Raw genomic sequence first — 23,288 nt, 5'->3', positions numbered from 1 at the left:
GGGTTTCTAAATGTATAATGATTGATTTTTTTTTTTTTTTCATTCATTGCCTAGAAATGATTTGCATTTGAGACTAGTTTTCAATAAGCCAGTGCTTACTGGTAATATGCCTGATGATATAAATGAATTATTTTGTTGAGAATCAAAGGTAGAGAGCAGAGGCCTTCAGCTTTATGAGCAGACGCATACTGTAATGTCCCATAAACTTACAAAGCAGCACAGAGAATTACCAGATTGTCTCAGGAGACAGTTACCGTATGTCTAACAGAATAAGGGGTGGAGATGTCCACATTAAAGGAAGTGAGAGAGCCATTTAATGATGAAATCATAAAATCCTCTGTAAATATGTACAGAGGATGAGAGGTTCTCACCTGATTGATGTGCTTGAGTTTGTCAATGATCTGATTGATGACAGGGTCAGGTCCTTTCACTTTGACTTCGGGGTTGGCCACCTGAGCTCTGATTCCATTTCCGACCACACGGAGAGTGTAGCTGTGAACACAAGTGCAGAGGACAGAGGGGTCAGTGAGTATATTCAGACATTTTCTAGTCATTTTACAGCATAAATACTCCTGAAGCGCATTTTATTAAATATTTTTACAGATTCTCATCATTCATTTTATAGTACTTTTTACCTGTACAGCATTTACATCTCTTGCCTTAAAGTCCAACATATTAAACAACATTTTCATTGGGTAGTTTACACAAGTCGCCGCATCCCACAAGAAACATGCAGCTCATAAAGAGATCTGCTGATCTACAGTGCTCGAGCCACTCCTCATTTTTTTACATTTTGCTTCCAAGAAACCAGACTTTCTTGTAAATTATTTAAGTGGTTTTAAGCAATAATTCTGGCAAAGAACCAATTTTTAAATTGTATCTTTAGGCACTTTGTTACTAACACATAATTTGTTCCCATTGCTTTAGTTAAATCTGTGAAAAATGCCAAAGATAACACAGTTTGACAGGCATAAAATAGTATTTCTGCTTCAACAAGGTGATTCCCAAAGAGCTGATAGCTGAAAACATGGTATATCTCAGTATGGTGTTCAGTGTGTCCTTAAAAAAAACTTGAAAAAAATGGGCCAGTGAAGGACAAAAGAATTGACGGGCCTAAAAAAAAAAACTATCTACAGCAGATGAACAGTATCTAAAAGTCATGTCCTTCAGAAACAGGAAAAATCCAACAAAGACCTGACACAGGACCTGAGAGATGCCTCCGGCCCTTCAGTTGATCCATCTACTGTTCACTGAAGCCTCATCAGAAATGGTCTCAGTGGAAGGGTGGCTTTCAAGAAGCCATTCTTCAGGAAGAGAAACAGAAGGCTGAGGTACAGTATGCCACATTACACAAGAACTAGGCTGAAAATCGGTGGCATCAAGTCTGATGGAGTGATGAATCCAAATTTAAAATTTTTTGGTTCAAATTATTGTCAGTATGTACAGAGGGGGTCACAAGAGAGGTACAAAGGTGAGTGTCTACAGCCATCTTTAGATCATGCTGGAGGCTCTGTCACGGTTTGGGGCTTCATTTCAGCCAGTGGTTTTGGGGATTTTGTCAGAATTGAGACCTACTGTCAGATTCTGACCACACTATCTGGAAAGCATCTGATTGTCAACAGCTTCATTTTTCAGCACCATCAGTGATGGCTTGGCCTCCCCAGAGCCCAGATCTTAACATTATTGAAGCAGTGTGGGATCATTTTAACAGAGAACAGAACAAAAAGCAGCCAACATCCAAAGAAGAGCTTTAAATGTCCTTCGAGAAGCCTGGAGAACAATTCCTGAAGACTACTTAAAGAAATGACAAGAAAAACTGCCTCAGAGAGTTCAGGCTGTGTTAAAGAATAAAGGCGGTCAAACCAAATATTGACTTTCAATCTTGTTAGAATTGTACAGACTCTGTTTCTGCCTTATGTGCTGTATTTCCATGTATGTTGGCACATTTCAATAAACTGCTGCACCCATTTCTCATGTTCCTAGCAGCATATAAAGAAATGAGCAACAGCTTAATACTTTTGCATAGTTAACTGCAATTTTGTTGCTTTCTCTTAAGTATATTCACATTGTAATATCGGCACTGATAGTTTAGGTAAAGAAACTTTCCGAGCACAGTCAAAAATAAACCTGAAACTGTCAGAGTGAAATAAATCCAAATCTTCTCTCTTCTCCTCATGGCAAGTAATCCTAAAAGGTGATAAATATTCTGAATTCACACAAGGTGATGGCAGAATTAATCTGCAGCCATAGCCTGAGGGTTAAAGAGGGATTCATGGCATGGAGGAAACAATACTGTTTGGATGCTCATATACATCTTCACTGATGTGGTAAAGCTGCTATTAAATGAATTTTATTTATGAAAACTACAGCCTGTATGAACCCTCTTAGAAATGAAATAAATAGCATTATACTGTGCATAGCTGTTCAACACACAGCATCAGCCCTTGTTTTAAAGCTGCTCATTGTTGTTATAGCTTGGTAATAGGCTTCAGTTTACCTCAAGGACTCCTCTCACTCTTTAGCCTTACTGCAGTCCATCAGCTGTAATGCCTTTGACTGGACACAGTTCACTCACATCTCAATTTACAGTGTACCATTCAATCAAACTGGTAGATCAAGGTAAAGCCAGTCATTGCTGAACAATCTAAGCTCTTCACGAATGCCATCCTGTGCTGAACAAGGTGCCGACCTGGGCGATCACTCCGAACCTCAATATTTGAATTAGAGAGTTAAAAATAAACCAGACGACACAAACACACTGTTGAGGTGGTTTGTGGCAGCGAACGCAAGTTGGGTGTGATCATCAAGCAACAAAAGGTCAGAAAGAAAAGAATGAAAAGAAACAAAGGAAGAAGGCCTCAGTCATTTAAAAGAAAAGGTGATAACAGAAGTGAAATTTAGTCAAGAAGCAATTTTAACATTAATTACCTGCAAATCAGAACTCCTAGTTTTAGTTTTTCCCAATTCACGTCCCTTTTTTACTTTTAATCAGCAGTTATCATTCTAATTACATTATCAATGTAATTCTTTTATTATGTTCTCTCGTCTTCATGCAGCCTCTGTCCTGTCTGCCACAGCTGCTGTCTTTCTTCTGACAGCAGCATACAAAGAAGGACCCCGGGCATGAACTTCTCTTAAAAACAGATTAAAATATAAGTTAGAAGAATCCTATTGGTCCTCATGCAAATGATGGCGTGATGTAAATAAAGGAGGTTTTGGTAGAACGACCATTGTCAGCACTCCTTGCACACCATGTAATTACTGATGCATAAATAAGCTATCAGGCAAACAGTCTAATCAGGAGGCAAGCAGTGTTTGACACGAACTCATCAGCAAACACCTTTTGCACATGGATTACATTGATTCCTTTTAAAAAAGCTCTTCCAGCTTTTGTTGTCAGCGTGCTTACAATTTTTAGTATGAACCACAACAAAAATTGATTTTTGCTCTGGGTACTTGACATCATCTTCTGACAAAAGAAAAAAAAGAAAAAAAAAAACATTATTCAGAAGCACACAGCCATTTTTCAATAATGAAATACAGCACTTTGAAATTTTTTGTTTCATCACTGATTGGTTCTAAAAGCAAAAATCCAAATTCTTAAGTTGAATTTACTGCTGTAAAATTTCTTAACTGTTTCACAGTGAAGAAAATAACCAGAAGTGCACTCCTATGTAGAGTGCCTGAGACAGCACAAACACCTACAGCAGCTGTTCTTATGAAGCTACTTTCTAATCCATTTGGAGATCACATGTGAGGTCGCTGTCTTTGTACTAGCAGCTGTGACACGTCCACATGGGGTCTACGCAGATGTGCACAAAGAGCCTGGAGTTCACCCTCTGAAGATCAAATTTCACATGGACCCTACCGTACCTGACCCTTCCAGGCTCTGCTTGTGTGGCTGCTGTATCTCTTCTGTCACTGGCATAAAAAAAATGAACTGCCTTCCATATTCTTGAAAAATGCAACAGTGGCATAAGTAAAGACACGTCACGTATTCTGTCGATACTGCTGAAGGCTTAGATCTAAAGATGTATCATCACATTTTTAAAAAGAACCAAACTGTAAGCATGTGGAAGCTATTTTGCCAACTAACAATTTAGGAAACAATTTTCCAGAAGTTTTCCAATTTGCTTTTACAGTTTGCTTTTTGGGGGGGGGGGGGGGGGGGGGGGGGGGTTATTGCTTTGACTTCTTAGACTTCTAAAGATGTTTTACTGCATTACATTTTCAACATTTTATATTGTACAATGCAATTCCTGCCAAGCGACAGCACAAAAATCAGTCAACATTGGACAACTCTGTCTAACTGCTATCTAATCCGTTTTATTCATGCCGCCATGTTGACAGGTTCTCCAATTTACTGCCACAAAAAGATTTTCTTGAGAAAATATCTTCTTGTCTGTCCATCCCTCTTCTTCCACTCATCCAAAGGTTAAAGGTTGCAGTTGGGCAACCATCTGTCATAGGGCAAGGATATCTTTTTGTATGCATCTAAATCTACTGACTGACCAAAGTCTGAAAGTCAGTGTTGCGTTTGCTCACTGCAGTCACCGGAGGCTCATGTATTGGGACTATAGCTGCAACTGAACCTTGTACACTATAACTATGATCCGCCTGCTTCCAGCTTTGTTTAATCCCTGGACACACCTGCAGAGATTGAAATTGTGTGTAGGAAGTGGAAAGAACAAATTCCTGTTTGGGTCTGCCCTGCTATGAAGGATCCACAAGTGAAGTTAAAATAAAAAAAAGTCAATATTAAAGAAAGATTACTAGGTCCATGTGCACTTGTAGCCTTTGATAATCTCATAAACTCCTCCCATTCATTACCTATAATACTGTCTTTTTCCTTCTTTCTGGTGTACTGCATATTGAAGAGATTACATCAGAGCCATCTGTGCTCAGTTCCACCCAATAAAAATCTGACGGCTATGTTTCTGTATAAGAAAACACGCAGGCTAGAAACTGCTTTAAATTGTGAAATCTGCATATATCCTCAAATTGGGATATAGTTAAATGTGGATTCTCATATAAAAATGGGTACACACACACACACACACACACACACACACACACACACACACACACACACACACACTCAACTCATCTTGCATTCACTAAGAAATGTATTTCATTATACCACTGGGATGTATAACCTGAAACGCATGCAATCTCTTGTAACACGCTGCACGGCTGGCAATGCAACACAAAGACTCTCGGGGGGTTGCAACACCAGAATATAAGGGGTCTGCTCCTTAAAAGGTGTCAGAGATAAAAACATTGATCACAGTCATCATATATTCTTCAGGGTGAGTAAAAAAAGCACACAGTAGCACCAAGCACAACCTGCAAAAGGATATCAAACAGCTGAGTGATTGCCTGTGTCTCTGTAGACCAGCAGGCAGGATCCCTATAATCAATATCACTCTCCCCAAAGGGACGCTTGGCTTGCATCTCATCTCTGCTCACCCTGCTGTTCAGGGTTAGATTGAAATTTCAATCATTCTATTTGTGGTTCCCTCCCTGTCCCATTTCAACTACACTGTACTGTAGATTGCAAAACATTCACATCCAGAACAAAGCAATCTCAGGCCTCTTTTGCTTTGTTCCTTGACTTCAGGACAGAGTGGGATAGGTACGTCAAAGTAATTTACTCTGATCACAGCACAGGAGGAGCATGACTCTTCTTCAGACACCCAACACAGCGTACTGCATAAAATAGAATAAAGCTACCGTGTGTGATTTGATGCTTGCCTTTGCGCTATCCATGTCCCATATTTTGGTCCTTTTTGTCTTTTGATTAAGACTAACAAAACTGGATAAGAATTTGGCTTATTTAAAGAAGATTCTTTTTTTAGGAGATATTTCTTCCCACTGCAGGGACAGGTTAATGCATTTCCTAAAAAAACTATTTACATGTACTATATTAAAAATGCAGGCCCTAGGGAATTGTGTACACCTTAATCTTACTTAGATCAAACTCTTTCAAATCTCCAATTTTGCTGTACTCCATCCTTTTTAAGACCGATTTAACTCCTGCACCTTGGGATGGAGGATTTGCTTTTTCCAGCAAGGGTTGTGATGCTGTCCCCTTCTCTTCAAAAAACTCCAACGGTGTTTACTGAAAATAAGTTCAGGCAATATACTTGGCCAAGTCATATCTGTAATATTCTTCTCCTGCCAGGCTTCTGAAGACTGGGCGATATCAACCAGTATTTTGGTATAACCAAAGGCATTTATAAATGTCATCTGCCATGATATTTTGCACTCATGGAGCCCCAGAACATCACACTACGACATTTTTGCTTCACTCCTGGAACTAAACATTTAGTAAGGTAGCCCTGATGAGGTTCATGCTAAACATGCTGGACCCAGTTTGGGCCAACAAATGTATCTTGGTAACATCCAACCAAAGACTCCCAAAATTGATCAGGCTTTGTTTTATGTTGCTTCTTGAACGTCTTCCATACAGATCAACATTATACAATGTCCTATATCCTTTTCCATCTATGACAAGCTTTAAAATCTTTTGTGTTTGTTTGTTTGTTTTCACGTTCAGGCCTTTTCCATGTGCCAGACACAGCTCATAGGTCAGAAAGCCACACAGAAAGGTCATTTTACCAATCTTCATGCAATTGGGCTAACTTAAAGGTGTTCTCACAAGTGTTTTTAGCTTTGCTGCATTATGTTTCTACTTTTTTTGGCATGCAAGTTGCAAGCTGAACTCCCGAGGCCCTCGATCACACAGAACCTAGAGACTAAGAGGTAACACCCTGGCAACCTCCAGTTTCTAAGGAAAAATGTGTGTTCCCTGACTGGTTTGCCAAGTGGCTGCTAGCTGTCACTTGGTGAAATTGGTTGCAAAGAGGGTGCTTCACCAAAAACCTCCTTATGATTGCTTTGGTCACCAACTGTTCGCATGGAAGACGCCGACTAGTCTGCAAACACTTGCCAACTACTGCTGAATATAATATTAGGAACACTGTAACACTTTTTTTTTGTGCTGCCACCAGTTGTATATCTTTATCGGTCAAGAGACATCCTTCATTTTCATTTTTTTTTTTTTTTAATCATCTAACCTTCTAAAGCTTTTTGCAAAATTCACAGCCTTTAAAAAAAACAAAAACACACACACACACACATTTTAAGCTCTATTTTTCAAGAAATTGCTGCAAACTAAGCCAGCAGTCTGCTTGTTGTGATTTCTGGAAGCAGTATGGTGATAGCTGCCAAACACTCATATCATTTAACTAGCAGGTCACAGACTGCTCATACTACTTTAGATCAATTAGTATGCTTCTGCCGCCTTTGAGATATCAATCACGAGTAGCAGCTGAGCATCTGCGTTTTATAACGGGAAGTCACACCCATCATCTTAAATTGTGAGTTCACAATTTAATATAACGGTGATAAACAAGACAGAGTCTGTTATTTAAGCAGTAGCTGACAGTTTCCCCCCTACCCTTTCCTACCCTGCTGACTATATAAATCTATTAGAATATAATAGCCATGAATGTTCATTGAATCTAATCTCCAGTGCATCCATCTACCTATAAAGCTACAACCCAAAAAATGATAAAAGAAGAAGAAAAAAAGAAAACAAGCTGGCTGTAAAAACAGAGAAATGTCTTTTTCCTGAGAGCGCTTTCATCAAAATGTTATGGAGCGAGTAGTTCAGCATCCCAGGAGACGAAGGAGGCAGACCATGCACACTGTTCATGGTTGGCTGAGTGAGAAACAAAGCAGGCCTGCAGTTAGTAGGCTAGAAGGCAATACCTGCCTTTCAGTTGTCACAGAGAGAACAATGAGTCTTTCTGGCTCATTGCCGAGTGTGGAGAAGATCTGGGAGAGCCCAGCACTTCAAAGGAGCCGTCCACTAAGCTCAACAGGACAGAAAATACTTCAGGCATAACAAGGGAACATACGCAGTTTAATGTATAAATTCAACAAGAGGCTGCGCCTCAAACAAACATCCACTCAGTACAATAAACTAGAGTTAATGTGAAAATAAGGCAGTGATACAGCGTGTGGTGTGTGTGTGTGGACAGTAGAGTGCAATTAAATAATACATCAAGATTACCATATCTCCCACAAAACACAGGAATGTGTTTAGGCTCCATAATATGTACAGTAAGTCAAGATTTTTCAAATATCTGCAAGAATGTCAAATTTATTTCTGAACTGACTTCATAAGTTAATTGACAAACCCTTCACAGACAGACAGAAGGGATTATTATAATCAGATTACGAGGTTTGCCAGTATGTGTATCTAAAACTGTGTACCTTTACTGAGACTGTGACCAAAGAGGATAATACAACAGCAGTCAACTGTGCCTCAGGCAAAGATTTTGCTCCAACATCACTACTGTCATGTTGTTCCAATTACTAGAAAGCCTGAGCCTTGAAGTTGCATTGACTTGTGCCAGGGAGACACCATGGAATTAGCCAGACAGAGTTGTTTGAGCATGTGGCAGCGGTAATTAATATGGTCTGGTAGTCAGTCAGTGGTTAATGAGCATTTTGTGTCAGAATCTGTACTTACACTGCTCTGGGACACTGGAACCCGCTCATATATGAACAGACAGATTAATTATGGATTTATAACAACAAAAGTTATGTAGGACTAAAGAAAATAAAAAGACTGTGTAAGTGCACTCTAACAACAGCGGAGAGCAAACACATAAAAGTCGGAGTTGTCAAAGTTTGATGACTGAGTGCCAATTAGGGAACCAGCGGATGATCAAGAGTCTCTCGGGAAAATACACACAAAATACTTTTGTTTGTGATGCGTCGGTTCAGAGGTTGATGGCTGATGTTGGTAATTGTCTTTTCTGTGATGGCTTACAGGTTTTTTAAACCCTCTGTTAGAGTTCTTGACACAGGCTCTATTGTCAATGCTGCGAAGGTTTAGTCTGCTATAATGGCGACAACAAGACAGTTGAAAAGCCACCATATCATTACATGGACAGCTGATGATGAAATCTATATGAGTGCAGTCTCTCATTGTTGCACACTTGGCAATGCAGAAAATGTTACAAAAAGTGAGTAAAAAAGAAAAAAACAAAAACAGAGAATACTGCAAAAAGGAAATGTATGATTCCTGCTGTGAAGGCAAAACCACTATTTTCCATAGAGGCCTATACTGTCACGATTAAATTGAGCAGTGCGTCATTTAAAGCGGGCCACAAAGCCAAGCTCAGCTGCAATCCCAGCTGTTCCCAGTGATGGCTCAAGCTGATGCTCTTCTACTGTATGCATCCAACTGGCAAAAGTTATGTAGGTAAAATACAGTAATGTGCCAAAAGTCTGAATATCTTTCTTTCTTTTCTTAGGAAAATGGGAAAAGTGGCAGCTGTTTACTGAAACACATGCAAACACACATGGAAATACAGTACATGGAGAAAATGTGAGTTTGAAAGTCAATTGGTTTGACCACCTTTATTCTTCAACACAGCCTGAAGTCTCTGAGCAGCTTTCTTCTCATTTCTTTAAGTAGTCTTCAGGAATAGTTCCCAGGCTTCTTTTGGAAACTGTTGCCATCACATCCGTTCTGGACGGTATGGCATGCTCAATCAAATCTGATACGATACTTTTCTACATTCACAGTTCCATCACTGTTGTCACATCCCCGACACCACTGGCTGAATGCAGCCCAAACCATGACAGAGCCTCCACCTTGTTTTACAGATGGCTGCAGACACACACTGTTGTACTGCTTTCCTGACCTCCTCCATACATACTGATAAAGATTTGAACCAAATATTTCCAATTTGGATTCATCACTCCATCAGACCTGTTGACACTGGTTTTCAGTCCAGTTCTTGTGTAGTTTTGCATACCTCAGCCTTTCCTCTCCATCTCCCTTTCTTAAGAATGGCTTTTTGATAGCCACCCTTCCACTGAGACATTTCTGAGGAGGCTTCAGTGAACAGTAAATGAATCAACTGAAGGACCAGATGCATCTTTTTGCTGTATTTTGTCCTGTTTCTTATGGACATGACTTTCAGATGCGTTCTTCTGCTGTAGATACTTTTATAGACCTGACCCTTCTTTTGTCCTCCACCGTCAAAATATTTTAAGGACCTACTCTACACCGTGCCGAGATATGCCAAGTTTTCAGCTAATAGCTCTTTGGGAACTAAGTGTTTTTTTTTGTTTGTGTGTTTGTTTTCCCCCCCAAACAGGCCACTAGTAATCAAGTGCCTAAAGATAAAATTCAAATTGTTTCTTTGCGAAGCTGTCTGTTTTGGGTAGACACAACACTGATTCATCCCTTGACGTATGTGCCTTTTTCATGCTTGAATGATTCACAAGTATTGTTAGGTAGCTTAGCAAACAAAAAAACATTCTGTGTAAATCGTCAGGTAGAAAAAGTGGACTGAACCGAGTGAAAAAGTGGCCCAATGTCCAAGAAACACTTTGAAAGACCTTCAGAAAACCTGGAGAACGATTGCTCAAGAACAGTTTAAAAAGTCTGTACTGTAGTGTGTGCTACTTTAGCTGCTTTAGCCTGCCCACATTTACTGCACACATGTAAGCTGCTAAGTGTTAAATGGTCATTTTATAAAATGTCTTCCTTGCCCTTTGCTTCATTCTTTCCCCTACAGCATCAGCTCAGAACACCGCATTAAAGTTTTCATTGTCACATTAAGTTAATCACACAAAGAAGAGGATTAAAGGGTCTCATCTAAAATACTGAACAGGAGCATTAGGATTTATTTTGATTATTTAACAATATTTATATTTTTTGTTAAATATCCACGATCCCTAAAAGAGATTAGTGGCCTAAGCATGAACGGCATCAAAGCCTCCGGTGTTAAAATGTGCTGTGCTCATCAAAAATCCAATCTCAGTCTTCATACAGCTTCTCTGCAGGTGTCTCTGTACGAATGTCAAACTTTGGCTTTTGATGTCTCGCGTCCTCTTTTTAAGATTGGTGGTTTTACGACTTGTGCGACCGGCTGAGTGTGTTACTTCAGCTTGTTACTCTGTGCTGTTTATTTGTAACATTTATTGTGCGACTGCCGTGCCTATCCAAAGTACATTTCCTCGTGGGGGAAAAGTAAAAATAAATCTTTATTTTGACCTGAAAAAACTTGCTGGATTGGAAGGAGTGCTGCCAGTGAGTATAATGCATGTAGCAATTATGCTACTTCAAGTATGTATACACATATTTTATAGGAGATAAAGCTGGGTTGTCAGGGTGTGTGTGTAAACAAAATTACATTTATTGAGTTACACACCTGATTGCACTTCCATTGTGCCCGTGTTTGTGTGCCAGTGTGGGTTCTAACAATGACACAACAGCCTTAGGATGACAGGCACTTTTTCTTTACTCTGTGTTAACTTGTTTGTTTATTCATTCATGATTTTGCAGCACACTGTACTTGGGGGAAATTATAATACACAACCTTTAAGTGGCACAGAGCCCTAAGATCCCTGAACAAAAGGAGCAGGCTGGTAGAGTAGACTGTATGCTATCGCTGCAGGGGTCAAGTAAATGCCCAAATTTAATGATTTACCAGTTCTCCCAGCAGCAGTATAACACCACTAGTACACTTTCATGTTAACAGATGGTTATACCAAAGTCAGGAACTGCATTTCAAGCGTGCAGGTGATGCCAATCAGCTGCTGAGTGAACACTGACTGCCACATGTTTACTTTTATTGCACCCCCTTGTTTTTCCGACCCTTTTATTGTCGTCATTACAGCCTCCCGCTGCACCAGCCTCACGCTGACAGCCACGACAAAGCCATTCATGCACATCCCGACCCGCATTCCTCGAGTGTTTTAAACATATTTACAGAAATAAGCGCAAAGATGCGATGTGGTAAAACGACACCAACCTTAGCACTCACAGAGATCCCTTTTTAGAGTTGTAAAGCTTGTGTTACATTGTACTGATAATTTCCCAATAAAGCCAAGTGGCGCTTTGTACACATGAGCAACTGCATCATGCACACTTTTAATGCCAAATAGATATCAGGAGTCCTCAAACAGCGAGTGAACTTTATAACACCTCTTAAATATTTGATTTTTACAGAAGGTAATAAGGGACAAATGGAAAGCTCGACTATTGAGGAGGTACAATGGCCTCATAAAAGCAGATGGTCACCAAAAGAGGGAAATTTTAAAGATGTTAATACCCCATAAGGGCAATAATGTTCAGGATTAAACAGATGTCGTAAGAGCAGGGCGGATAATAAAAAACTCATCAAAGCTTTTATGATATCAGTGATCATCATACTTACATCCAAAGTAATGTCCTGCTGTATTTTTTTTTCTTTACAATGGATAGATACTGTCCAGTCTGAAGCTTTCATTTGAGTGCAAAACACAAATAAATACTCTGCAGAACTTAATATACTGATTTTTTGGTCTTATTCCAGTGCAGATTATCAAAATCATCCCTCTGATGAAAAGATTTTTCCTCTCTGGCACAAAACTTAAGAGGCTTAGTCATCTTTCCCATCTTCATCCACTGAACGAAGCGTGTCCAGATTTCAACACCTGCTTCACGGGGATGCGGCGAGAGAGAAAAAAATATATCACTGATTATGCATTTATGAAGAGTTCTGTAAACATGCATAAACAAATCAGGACTGTAGCAACAAGCTTATTCCCAGGCGATCAAACAGCCGGGGCAGCGAGGATGGCAGGCCTAAAGTAAACACTTGAACAATGATTGGACGTCCTCTCACAGTGGCACTGTTTCATAACAAGGTGTCTACCCAGTCAAGTAGCAGAGCCCAAGGAGCATGAAAATATAATAAGGATTGAAGAAGCCACACTCTTTTGTTAGGCTATAAGCAGGATATTAACCTAATATATTTCAGTGCTGTGCCTGGCAGTGCTGCAGTTCTCACTGTCAGTAAAACGAAGCAGATCATACCTGGAGCGACTTTTCACTCGCATGCTGGCAGAAAGTGCGTTCTTATTACTTAAATGTATCTTAACTAATTGTCACCACAGATATTTCATGTTAAGCCAGTAGTACAAGAAGTTTATAAACTTACTTCATTAAAATTACCATGTACTGTATACAAAAGATGGACACACCGCTGTGACATCACCCACTGAGACCAGGTTTGGCATTATGGCTGTTATATGTATTTGGATAAGAAGTTATCAGGTAACACCAGCTAGCTTGGTTTGTAAGGCGCATCTACAGAGTGTACAGGTGCATCAAACAGATGCAGTTACCTGCCTAAAGTGCTGCTTATAAACAAAATAATACTAGAATTTAGCCCAGTAAAAAGAGTGGCTGGAGTACAGACTGTTGGATGTCCTGGTGGTAAAATTATAGAGGAAACCGTATTATTTGTTAGATAACTGCTTCAGACGGCACCACCACAAACGCGGTGGGAGGTCCAGTTTAGTGACTTGCACACAGCTGTCAGCTACAGTGGTCAGTGTCAGGCAACTTGAGTAAAACTAGGAACACAAACAATGCAAAAATACTCCATTATAAATAAAAGTCATGTAATGAAAATGTTACTGAGGTTAAGGTTAGTAATTATTAGCAATTAGCAATTATTTTAGCCAAGCCAGTGCAGTTTGGATTGACTTTTGATACACGTGTCCAACAAGGTGCCCTCTCAGCTCACTCTTTATTCATTGCCAGGCCATTTGCTGTTTCTTCTCTTCTTTTCCATCTGTCTCTATCCGGCTCAGTAAAGGAAGCTGTCATATATTTTGTATATAAAATCTTAATGTGCTCTTCCAGTGGTGTAAACCAAACAAAATCCTTCCCCCCTTCTTCTTTCTGCAGCTCCCTTTAGAGGTCGCCACAGCGAATCATCTGCATCTGGGAGAGATGGCTCCTTAGCATCCTCTTCTGTCACACCAACCCTCTGCATGTCCTCCTTCTCTGAGGTCTTTCTCTTTTCCTCCTGCCTGGCAGCTCCATCTTCAACCTCCTTTGTCCAATATTCCTCCTCTGCACATGTCCAAACCATCTCATCCTTGCCTCTCTAACTTTGTCTCCAAACCGGTCAACCTGACCTGTCCCTCTGATGAACTCATTTCTAATCTTGTCCATTCTGGTCACTCCCAGTGAGCATCTGTAGCTCTGCCACCTCCAGCTCAGCCTCCTGTCTTTGTGTCAGTGCCATGTCTCCAAACCATACATCACAGGTCTCACTACCATCTTGTAAATCTCCTCTTTCTCTCTTGCTGCTATCCTTCTGTCACAAATCACCCCTGACACTCAGCTCCACCCACTCCACCCTGCCTGCACTCCCTTCGTCACCTCTCTTGTGCAGTCTGTTGCTTTGGATGGTTGAACCCAGGTATGTAAACTCATTTACCTTCACTACCTCTACTCCTTGCATGTTCACGTTTCCACTTCTCTCCCTCTCATTCACCCACATGTATTCTGTCTTGCTTCTACAGATTTATATTCCTCTTCTCACCAGAGCATAACTCCACCTATCCAGGCTCTCTTCCACCTACTTTCTAATTCAGATCACAGTGTCATCTGCAAAGATAATAGTCCCTGGAGACTCCTGCCTAACCTCTTCTATTAACCTGTCCATCACCACCAATTAAACTAACTTGTGTTAGTTTAATTGGTTTTTTCTATCAGTAGTTCAGGGTATAGATTTAGAACCTTTACACAAAGCCAGTCTGGATAACTGACTATAAACTTTCTGGCATTTCCCCACCAAAAAAAAAAAAAAATCACCACCACTGGCAGAGACTGCAGGTGTTAGTAGTCTTATTGTTAGACAACAATGAGCAAACTGCAGTTGCAGTCTTTTCCTTTGCAGTAATGGACATCTAATAAAACCATGTTCATGCTCAAAATCACATTACAAAAATGTTACACAGTGTTACACGAAGCACTTCATCAGTAGTTAGCCAAGATGTTCTCAAGTATGTAAACAGTAGTGCACTGGGGAACTAAATCACTCTGATAATATATGATCTCTTCATCTAGTGTCGCAGCTGTGATATAGATAAGAGAAATCTGACACCCAATCAAAATCTGTGCCCGCAGAGGTACATGCAATCCTTGTGTCAAACATAAAACCAGCCACAGCCACATAATGGACCATAAACCGAATACTGATTAGGAAACCAAAAACTAATAATGATAAAAGAAAGGGACGAAACCTTGGGAGGAAAAAAGATTCCCTAAAAAGAATTAGCCTTGCAGATTGTCAGTACATTTCTACTCTTATGCCATACATTTATTCTGAGCCTTATATTTATCACAATAGTCATTCCTCCTCTCCATTTCGGCCATGAAGAGACTCCTTACCAACATGAATACATCTAAAAGAAAGGAGACAAATATGCATTCAGGAGCTCGGGAGATTCATACTGAGGCTTCAAGAGCTCTTAAAGTGGCTCAAATTTATATTTTGTAGCAACAGACCACATGTGACTACATGAGAAAGGTGGTTTGTACAGATTCTAGATTAAGCATTAACAACAATTAAAACTGCAGCCTTTGTAGAATTTTTTGAGTTTAAGCTCATTGCTCAACATATGTTATGATACCATCCACTAAGTCAAAGTTCCACACAGGCAGCACTGCAGTTGAAACCTGCAGATTGTATTGTGTGTACAGGCTTCTGTCCACACATATTTCTGATTATTTTAACACAGCTGGCAGAAACAAGTGGCCACATCTGCTGTCTCCCCAGCCACAGACAGTGGGATCCGCCACACTGTCACAACACCTCAGAGAAAACACTGTAGATTCACAGCGGTAAACAACACTTAGGCAAAAGGACCAAAATACCAACAGTCTAATCACCCCTGTGAAGCTGTTTGTGGATATTTGCTCTCAGCCCCATTCTTCTTTCCATTCAGCCTAGCAGCGGCTGAATGGACCGAATGGAAAACTGCTTCTAGTGGTAAAGCAGCTCATAAGCCTCAAATGGCACTCAAACGCTCCAAGGTGAATGACAGCTGTGAAACGCCATTGAAATTTGAGCTGTGTTTAGGGCTTCTTTAGATGAAGAAGTTTGCGTCACCAAATCTAAAAGAATGACAGTCATCCTTGGAAGGCTAAGCGCATTTTTTTTATATTATTATTCAATGCGTCAGTTCAGTATGAGATCTCACGACAGTGGTTATCAACTTTCTCACATGAAAAGGGGCATTTCACACGAGTCTTCTTTCATATAAAATGATCCCTGTGAGTGCCACCTCCTCCAATCAGACGTTATCAGATGATTATGATAAAATGGTGAAAAAAATCTATCAAGAGGAGAAAAAAATATAACGGTAAAAGACTATTGCAAGACTATTGCAAATAAGACAGTAACGCTGCAGAAAATCATTAACCCAAGGATTCAGCCCATAGAGCAGTAAAATAAACATTTTAATTCAGGTTAGGTAACACATTTAATGCTAAGCATGCTCTCAGTTTATTTTTAACATGGCAGCTCTGAAATTTTAAAACTGGATACATTTAAACATTAAATGTTACTGTCCCTTAGCCTAATAAAGAAGATGTGGAAATTGCTTTAATTTGTCAGAGATCAAAGGGAAATGCATGTTACTGATTGAGCAGGTATTGTTGGTGTTTTCTGTGTTCTAGTAGCTTCAATGCCACAAGTGTAAAAGAGACCTAGCAGCAGATTAGAGTCAAGTACACTGTAAACCCGGATAAGTTGAATCTACTTAAAAAAAACCAAGGTAACTCGTTGCCTTAAATTTTTTAAGTAATGAAACAGTTCATTTAACTCAGCCTGTTAAGTAAGCACTACTCCATTTCCAGTTGAACTAAATTGTATGTTCTAATTGACCAAACTTATCTTTTATAGTTCATGAAAAAATAAAATGTCTTTTGATCAATCAATTCCTCTATCCTTTCATGGTTGTGTGGGGGTGGTGGGGGCTGGAGCCTATCCCAGCTGACAAGGCAGTAAGATGCAGGGTACAACCCGTACAGGTCACCAGCCTGTTGCAGGGCTGACACAGACAACCACTGAACCTGTGGGCAATTTAGAGAGACCAATTAACCTAACCCCAGTAACTGCATGTCTTCAGATTGCGGGAGGAAACCCACACAGACAGAACATACAAACTCCACACAGCAAGAGTCCCAGGCTAAGGTGGAATTGAACCCAGACTATCAGATAGCGATTCTAGCTGTGAGGCAGCAGTGCTAACACCACACCACTATGCTGCCCAATAACACAAATATTTTTTACAGTGTTGAACTGTGTCTGTTTAAATTTGGTACATAAACATGATAAAACTCAGCCCTGCTGAATGCTGATACATTAACATTTACAAATAACATTTGTCCCTGGAACAATAAGAAAACTATACAAGAGAGCGTTGTGAACAAAAACACCAAACGTCTACTATTCCAAACAGTGAGAGGCCTGGGCCAAGCCGGAATTGAACCCAGACCTTCTAGATGGCATTATACCTGTGAGGTAGCAGTGCTAACCATCATGCCACCATGCAGCTCTGCATTAAGCCAGTCTGTTAAAACTGGTATTAACTAGATTTTTAGCAGGTGCAAAACTTGATGATATTAAGTTGTTTGAACTCAAACACATAATTACAATAAGATAGACCATCAAAAAGTACAGTCTACTCACATTCTAGGTAATTTTAAGTAATATGAACTCAATATTTTTAAGTGGAGTCAAAATCTGGGTTTACAGTGTATTTACAATTACATTACATTTACACTTTTTCTGCATCACCAAATGAATACGAGCACAATCCAGTGGTCACACTTAAAACATGCTGTAAGAATCAGTGAAAACACGGCACTTCCAAGCGATTTTAAACCGAAACTCTGAACATAACCTGCTCCCAACCAAGTTCAGCATTAAGTTACAGCAGTGACTTAGCCAGGTAAAGAGAGAGAAGCTTTCATGGCAGAAAAAACTCTTTCACCTCTGACTTTAAGCTTGAACTAGGTCGCTAACTCATTAATCTCGCTTCATAGTATACCCCTCTGCTTTCAAAGTTTAATTCCACTTTATTACCCTGGTGCATGTTTGATTAATGTGGTCATTGTTGCTCTGCGGATCATGCTAACCTTGCACTTTGCACCTCTGCAGTAGTGATTTGATTAGAGTATGAGATTAATCTGTTCAGTGATTAAATGAGACAAAGTATCCTCAGTCAAAGAGCCCTGATACAGCTAGTAAAACAGTTTACTAGCAATAAGTTTAAAGGTTAAATCATCATGTAAAAATCACTTTGTTGTACAGCTGTTGTACAACAGTTCGCACCTTCACCCCAATTCAATTCGACTCCTTGTTTCCAAGAATCTCATTATTTATACATTATTTCTACAGCCGTCACTTTTACTGCTATAATCCAACCACTGACCTACAATAAAGACCAGATAGGCTGGGTCTGAATAGAGTTTGCTACTTTAGATTCAGACGGTTACGTCCACATCCATCCATCATGGCCGGAACCAAGTAAGACACGGTTTACCAAGCCTCACATCAGCTCTGATTTATAACCTTTGTGAAGCAGAATTTATTGTATCAGACTGCATTTGTTTAAGCTGACTGATTGACTTGGTGTTTAGTGAATTGGGGCGCAGAAGGTGAGACAGCATACAGTAGTGAGGCTTGGCATTTTCTTACATGTGCCTTTGCCAAGCTTCCCCGAGAGAGACCGTCAGTTTTAGAGTTGTCTGATCACACAGCCCCCCCCCCCCCCCCCCCCCCCCATCCTCTAATAGGCTTATCTGTGTTTATGCTTCCACACAGTATCTCCCCGCACTCTTGTGACCAATCGCAAGAGATTAACACAACCAACCCTTACCCTCAGTACAGCTCTTAAGACCACTGCAGTATTCCCCCATCGTCCATCACAATTATGCCTCTCTCTCAATGTCTCTCTGCTTGATCCTAAATAAGTCAATATGTTTCTCCCCTCAGGTAGAGCTTACAATTTAGCTTCCTTTTTGTAATTAAGGAAATGTTCAACAAAACAGCTTTTGGCTGATGTGCTCACAGCTGTATTCATTGTCTTTAAAGAGAAAGCAGGGTTTAAACAACACATTTGTTCTTTTAAGGAGGGATGAAAAGCGATATGCACAAACAAACAAGTACAGTTGCAACAACAACAAAAAAAGAAAGAAAGAAAAACGATGCATCGCCTTTTGTGGCAAATCCAGAATTAGCATATTCAACAAAACATTAACAAACAGCCCCAGCGGTTCTGGATGATGTGCTCGCACAGTTTTGCAAAGATTAAAGTTACATGTTTATTCATTTGAAGAGCATAAACTGGGCTGATCCTTATTAGCACAAACTGTGATATGCTTCCTTGCTGAATATAGATTTGAGGAGGGAAAAATAATTCATTTTCGCACTGTCAGCCTTGTACAAATCGGCCTACTGTACTCTCTGAAGATCACCATAATTTATCCAGGAAAGCTTGTGCATTGCCCTCCACCATAACTTTTCAGTTACATGAGAAGAAGAAGCACTTAACACTAGCTTCTGTTTATGAGCCTGAAACCACCTACACTCTGAGAAATACCACAGCATGCCCTCAGCGATGATTGCAAGCCAATGGTTTGATGGGTTAATTCAGTTGGTGAAATTTTGAAATAACAAGCCCTAGGGTCGTCCGTGAAGTTTTGCGATTATCATCTGTCGTGTTACTGTGCTTTAACGACGTGCCCTCGCCGCTGGGCGAAGCTATTATAATTCCATCTTTCTTCAAACAGACTAATTTATCGCTGCCACAAGGTTCGTTTATGACAGCTTAGTGTCAGCGCAATTTAAATGTCAAAACAACACATTCACTGTTATTTTATACAGGCAGACAAAATAATTCACTTCAGAGTGACGATTAATTCTCATTTTACAAGCCTAACCCCAACAATAAATTTCATTTTAAACGTATTTTTACATTTTAGATTAAGTTATTAGTTGAAGTTAATAGAAGAGGGCCGCTAGATACGAACCAAGTATGTAAAGCTATTTTATGAGCATATATCTTTACTTCATTTTATGGTGGCGTTTACCTTAAAGTCTCATCTACTCATCTAGTGACTAGTTTCCTGAATTTTTCCTGTGTCAGTTTGAGAAGTGACAGACAAACTGTCAAGTCAAATCTGCTGTTTGTACAGCCCAAAATCTTTTTTAAATCTTCACAACCTGCCAGCCATTGCTTCAGTTCTTCAATTCTACATTTAGATGAGCAAACATCAGCTCACATTAGAACTTTATTAACCTCCAGAGGGAACTAGTTTGGAAACCAATGACTGACGGCAAATGACAGAGGAGGCATCCTTTACAGAGGACACAAAAGACATGTTATGAAAGATATACACTCACTAGTCACTTCGTTAGATACAACAAATATCTAATCAGCCAATCATATGGCAGCAATTCAATGCATTTAAGCATGTAGACATGGTCAAGATGACCTGCTCAAGTTCAAATCGAGCATCAGAATGAGGACGAAAGGTGATTTAAGTGACTGAATGCGACATAGTTGCTGGTGCCAGAGGGGCTGGTTTCAGTATTTCAGAAACTTCTGATCTGCTGGGATTTTCCCCACACAGCCATCTCTAGGGTTTACAGAGAATGGTAAAAAAAAAATATCCAGTGAGCGGAGGTTATCTGTGCCAAAAAGCCTTGGAACGTAATCGTAAGCCAAATAACCACTTGTTACAACCCAGGAATGCAGAAGAGCATCTCTGAATGCTGAACACTGGCAACAGCAGAAGACGGCCACACTGGGAGTCAGTCCTGTCAGCTAGGAACAGGAAACTGAGGCTACAATTCACTCATGCTCATTAAAAATGGACAATAGACAATGGCTGCTTCCAGCAGGATAATAAACCATGTCACAAAGCTCAGATCATCTCAAACTGGTTTCTTGAACATGACATTGCGTTTACTGTACTCAAATGGCCTCCACAGTCACCAGACTTCCCCTTCAGGATGTGCTGAAACAGGAGGTTCACATCATGGATGTGCAGCTGACAAATCTGCTGCAACTGTGTGAGGCTGTCGTATCAATATGGACCAAAATCTCAGAGGAATGTTTCCATCACCTTGTTGAATCTATGCCATGAATAATTAAGGCAGCTGTCAAGAAAAAAAAGGGGGCCAACCCAGTTCTAGGAAGGTGTAAGTAATGAAGTGGCAGGTGAGTGTACTCCCACAACAATAAAAAAAATATATATATAGTCAAAGGAAGCATTAACGTAGCTCCGAGAGCCACAAATCAATCAGCTTGTAAATTGAAAGCTACCAGTTAAACAGACAATAAAACCTTTACTTCATACATAAACAACCAATTGAAAAAAAGCTTGGGCTTCCGATTAATCTGCTGATTATTTATTCTCTTAATTAATTAAAATTCAGAACTTTAATTCAGCTTTCAAGCTACGGTGATACATCCTGTTTATGAATTCAAGCAACAAATTTGCACATCTGAGAAGTTGTAACCCATTTCCATCCATCAAAAATTCACTTGAACAAAACTTTAAGAATTATCTGAAAAATGCACCCATATCTCAGAGAAAATGCATTCAACAGTTGCACAGTTGTGGCATTAACAGGCTTTCTAAATCATTTTAAGGAGCATCTTATGCATCTATAACCTCTCACTCAACACACTGAAAAAGCCGTTAGAGGAGGAGAAAAAAAGAACTTCAGGAAAAAATCCAGCCAACAATTCACACAGCTTGAGTTCAGGTGTTATAGATGTGATGTAATAAGAATTCATCTTATTTTATAACTCACAAAAAAATGTTCCCCCCCCGTGCAATTCTGTAAAACGTCAGAGTGACGAATGGAGCATGCAGCGTATTTGGGTTTGCTCATTTTTGACTGAAGCAGGTTTCCAGGCTATGCGGCGAGGACCAGCGCTAATCTTCACAACCTCTTCACACTTCTTCAGCTTGTGTCAACAGCACTGTGAGTCAGTTAGCCATTCATATGCTGCTACAGATGGTCCCATCCTTCTTCTTCAGCTCAGCCGCTGACATGATTCATGGGGCTCTGTGTCTTGATTTAGGGTCTCTTTCATATTTCTACTCGCCCACAGCAGAGAGGCATTTCTCTAACATACCCCTGAGGCAGTGACCCTGGTCTGCCTGGCCTGTCTGCCTCAGAGAAGAGAAAAAAAAAAAAAGAGCTCTGCTGGACTTAACACAATGTGCACACACACAGCTGTAGGTGAGATGCACATACTTGTATGCACAAAGGCAAACAAGTCAAAGTCTCTTTGACTTTTGCACAAAATGTGCTATAAAGTCAACAACAAAACTGCACGTCAGGATTAGATGGACAATCAAAACTATGCAAATAAGCATTCATTTGAAGCCTGTGTCTCCAACAAATCATTAACAAATGAGAAATTAGACCACTATAACCCTTCACTTTCCACTGCAACTATTATTTGTTGTTCTTTCCACAACCAAATCCAAATGAATCACCCGTCGCCAAAAAAAAAAAAAAAATTAAACCAGCAGTCACTGGTGATTGTTTACCCACTCAATTTCAATTTTGCTCAATTTGTATAATAATAACCTTGCATGTTTCCCATCTATGTGGAGTCAAAATTTTCCTCCAATTTAGCCTCGATGGGCTTCAGATTGCCTTGTCAGAAAGGACTATAACGAAAGACTGTGCACACCACTTCCTTATCGCTACCAGTAAATTACCTCAGGATCAGATACAGGCTGCCAACTCACAGAAACTCCACTCAGCAGACACAGAGAGAGAAAGAGAGAAGGAGATAGAAACGAGAGAGAGGGGGAAAGAAAAAAAATGTCAAGACATGACAAGAGCAGGAGAGTAGCCCCATGGAGACTGATTTCAGCTGCTCTCAAAGGCCATCTGATGTTATCTAAAGATCATCTACGGTCACCTACACTCACCTTTTTACACTCCACCCAGCAGCTGGAGTCAAGCACCTGTCAATCAAAGCTTTCATAACCTGCGGCCACAACAAAGCGCCTTTCTCTTTCCAGTGTAATTAACAGAAGGACGACTCCAGCTTTGAGAAAATAACATTAGGGAGAGAACTAAAGATAAAGATCGCCTGCAACAGTTTGTAAAATATGTGAGCTGGAATTTTAGTCTGAAGGACCAATTAAAAAGGAACGCTATAGTGAACATGCACTGATGTTTACAAAGAAAACCATTCAACACAGACAACTCAGTCATTTGTAAATTGTCACTTTGAAACTTGTAATTTTGCAAATGTGTTATCAGTCATATTATGTGAGACTTTCATCAGTATCAAAGAAGAAAAACCCAGAATTTGTTTACATCTAACCAGCTAGAAGCTGTGAAAGTTTCTGCCACTATATATATATA

General features: G+C 40.0%; 1 protein-coding gene across 1 annotated transcript in view; it reads right to left on the bottom strand.

Moving 5' to 3' along the window:
• Positions 1–23,288, bottom strand: part of gpc5a (glypican 5a) — a 153,686-nt gene that overhangs the window by 77,096 nt on the left and 53,302 nt on the right. The window contains exon 7 of the mRNA XM_030724915.1: positions 372–492. Coding sequence (XP_030580775.1) covers positions 372–492 — 121 coding nt within the window. The remainder of the gene's footprint in view (positions 1–371; positions 493–23,288) is intronic.

Source organism: Archocentrus centrarchus, chromosome 3, assembly GCF_007364275.1.
Source record: "Archocentrus centrarchus isolate MPI-CPG fArcCen1 chromosome 3, fArcCen1, whole genome shotgun sequence".
Taxonomy (NCBI): domain Eukaryota; kingdom Metazoa; phylum Chordata; class Actinopteri; order Cichliformes; family Cichlidae; genus Archocentrus; species Archocentrus centrarchus.
The sequence above is the reverse complement of the archived record's forward strand: the minus strand, read 5'-3'. Positions and strand labels throughout refer to the sequence as shown.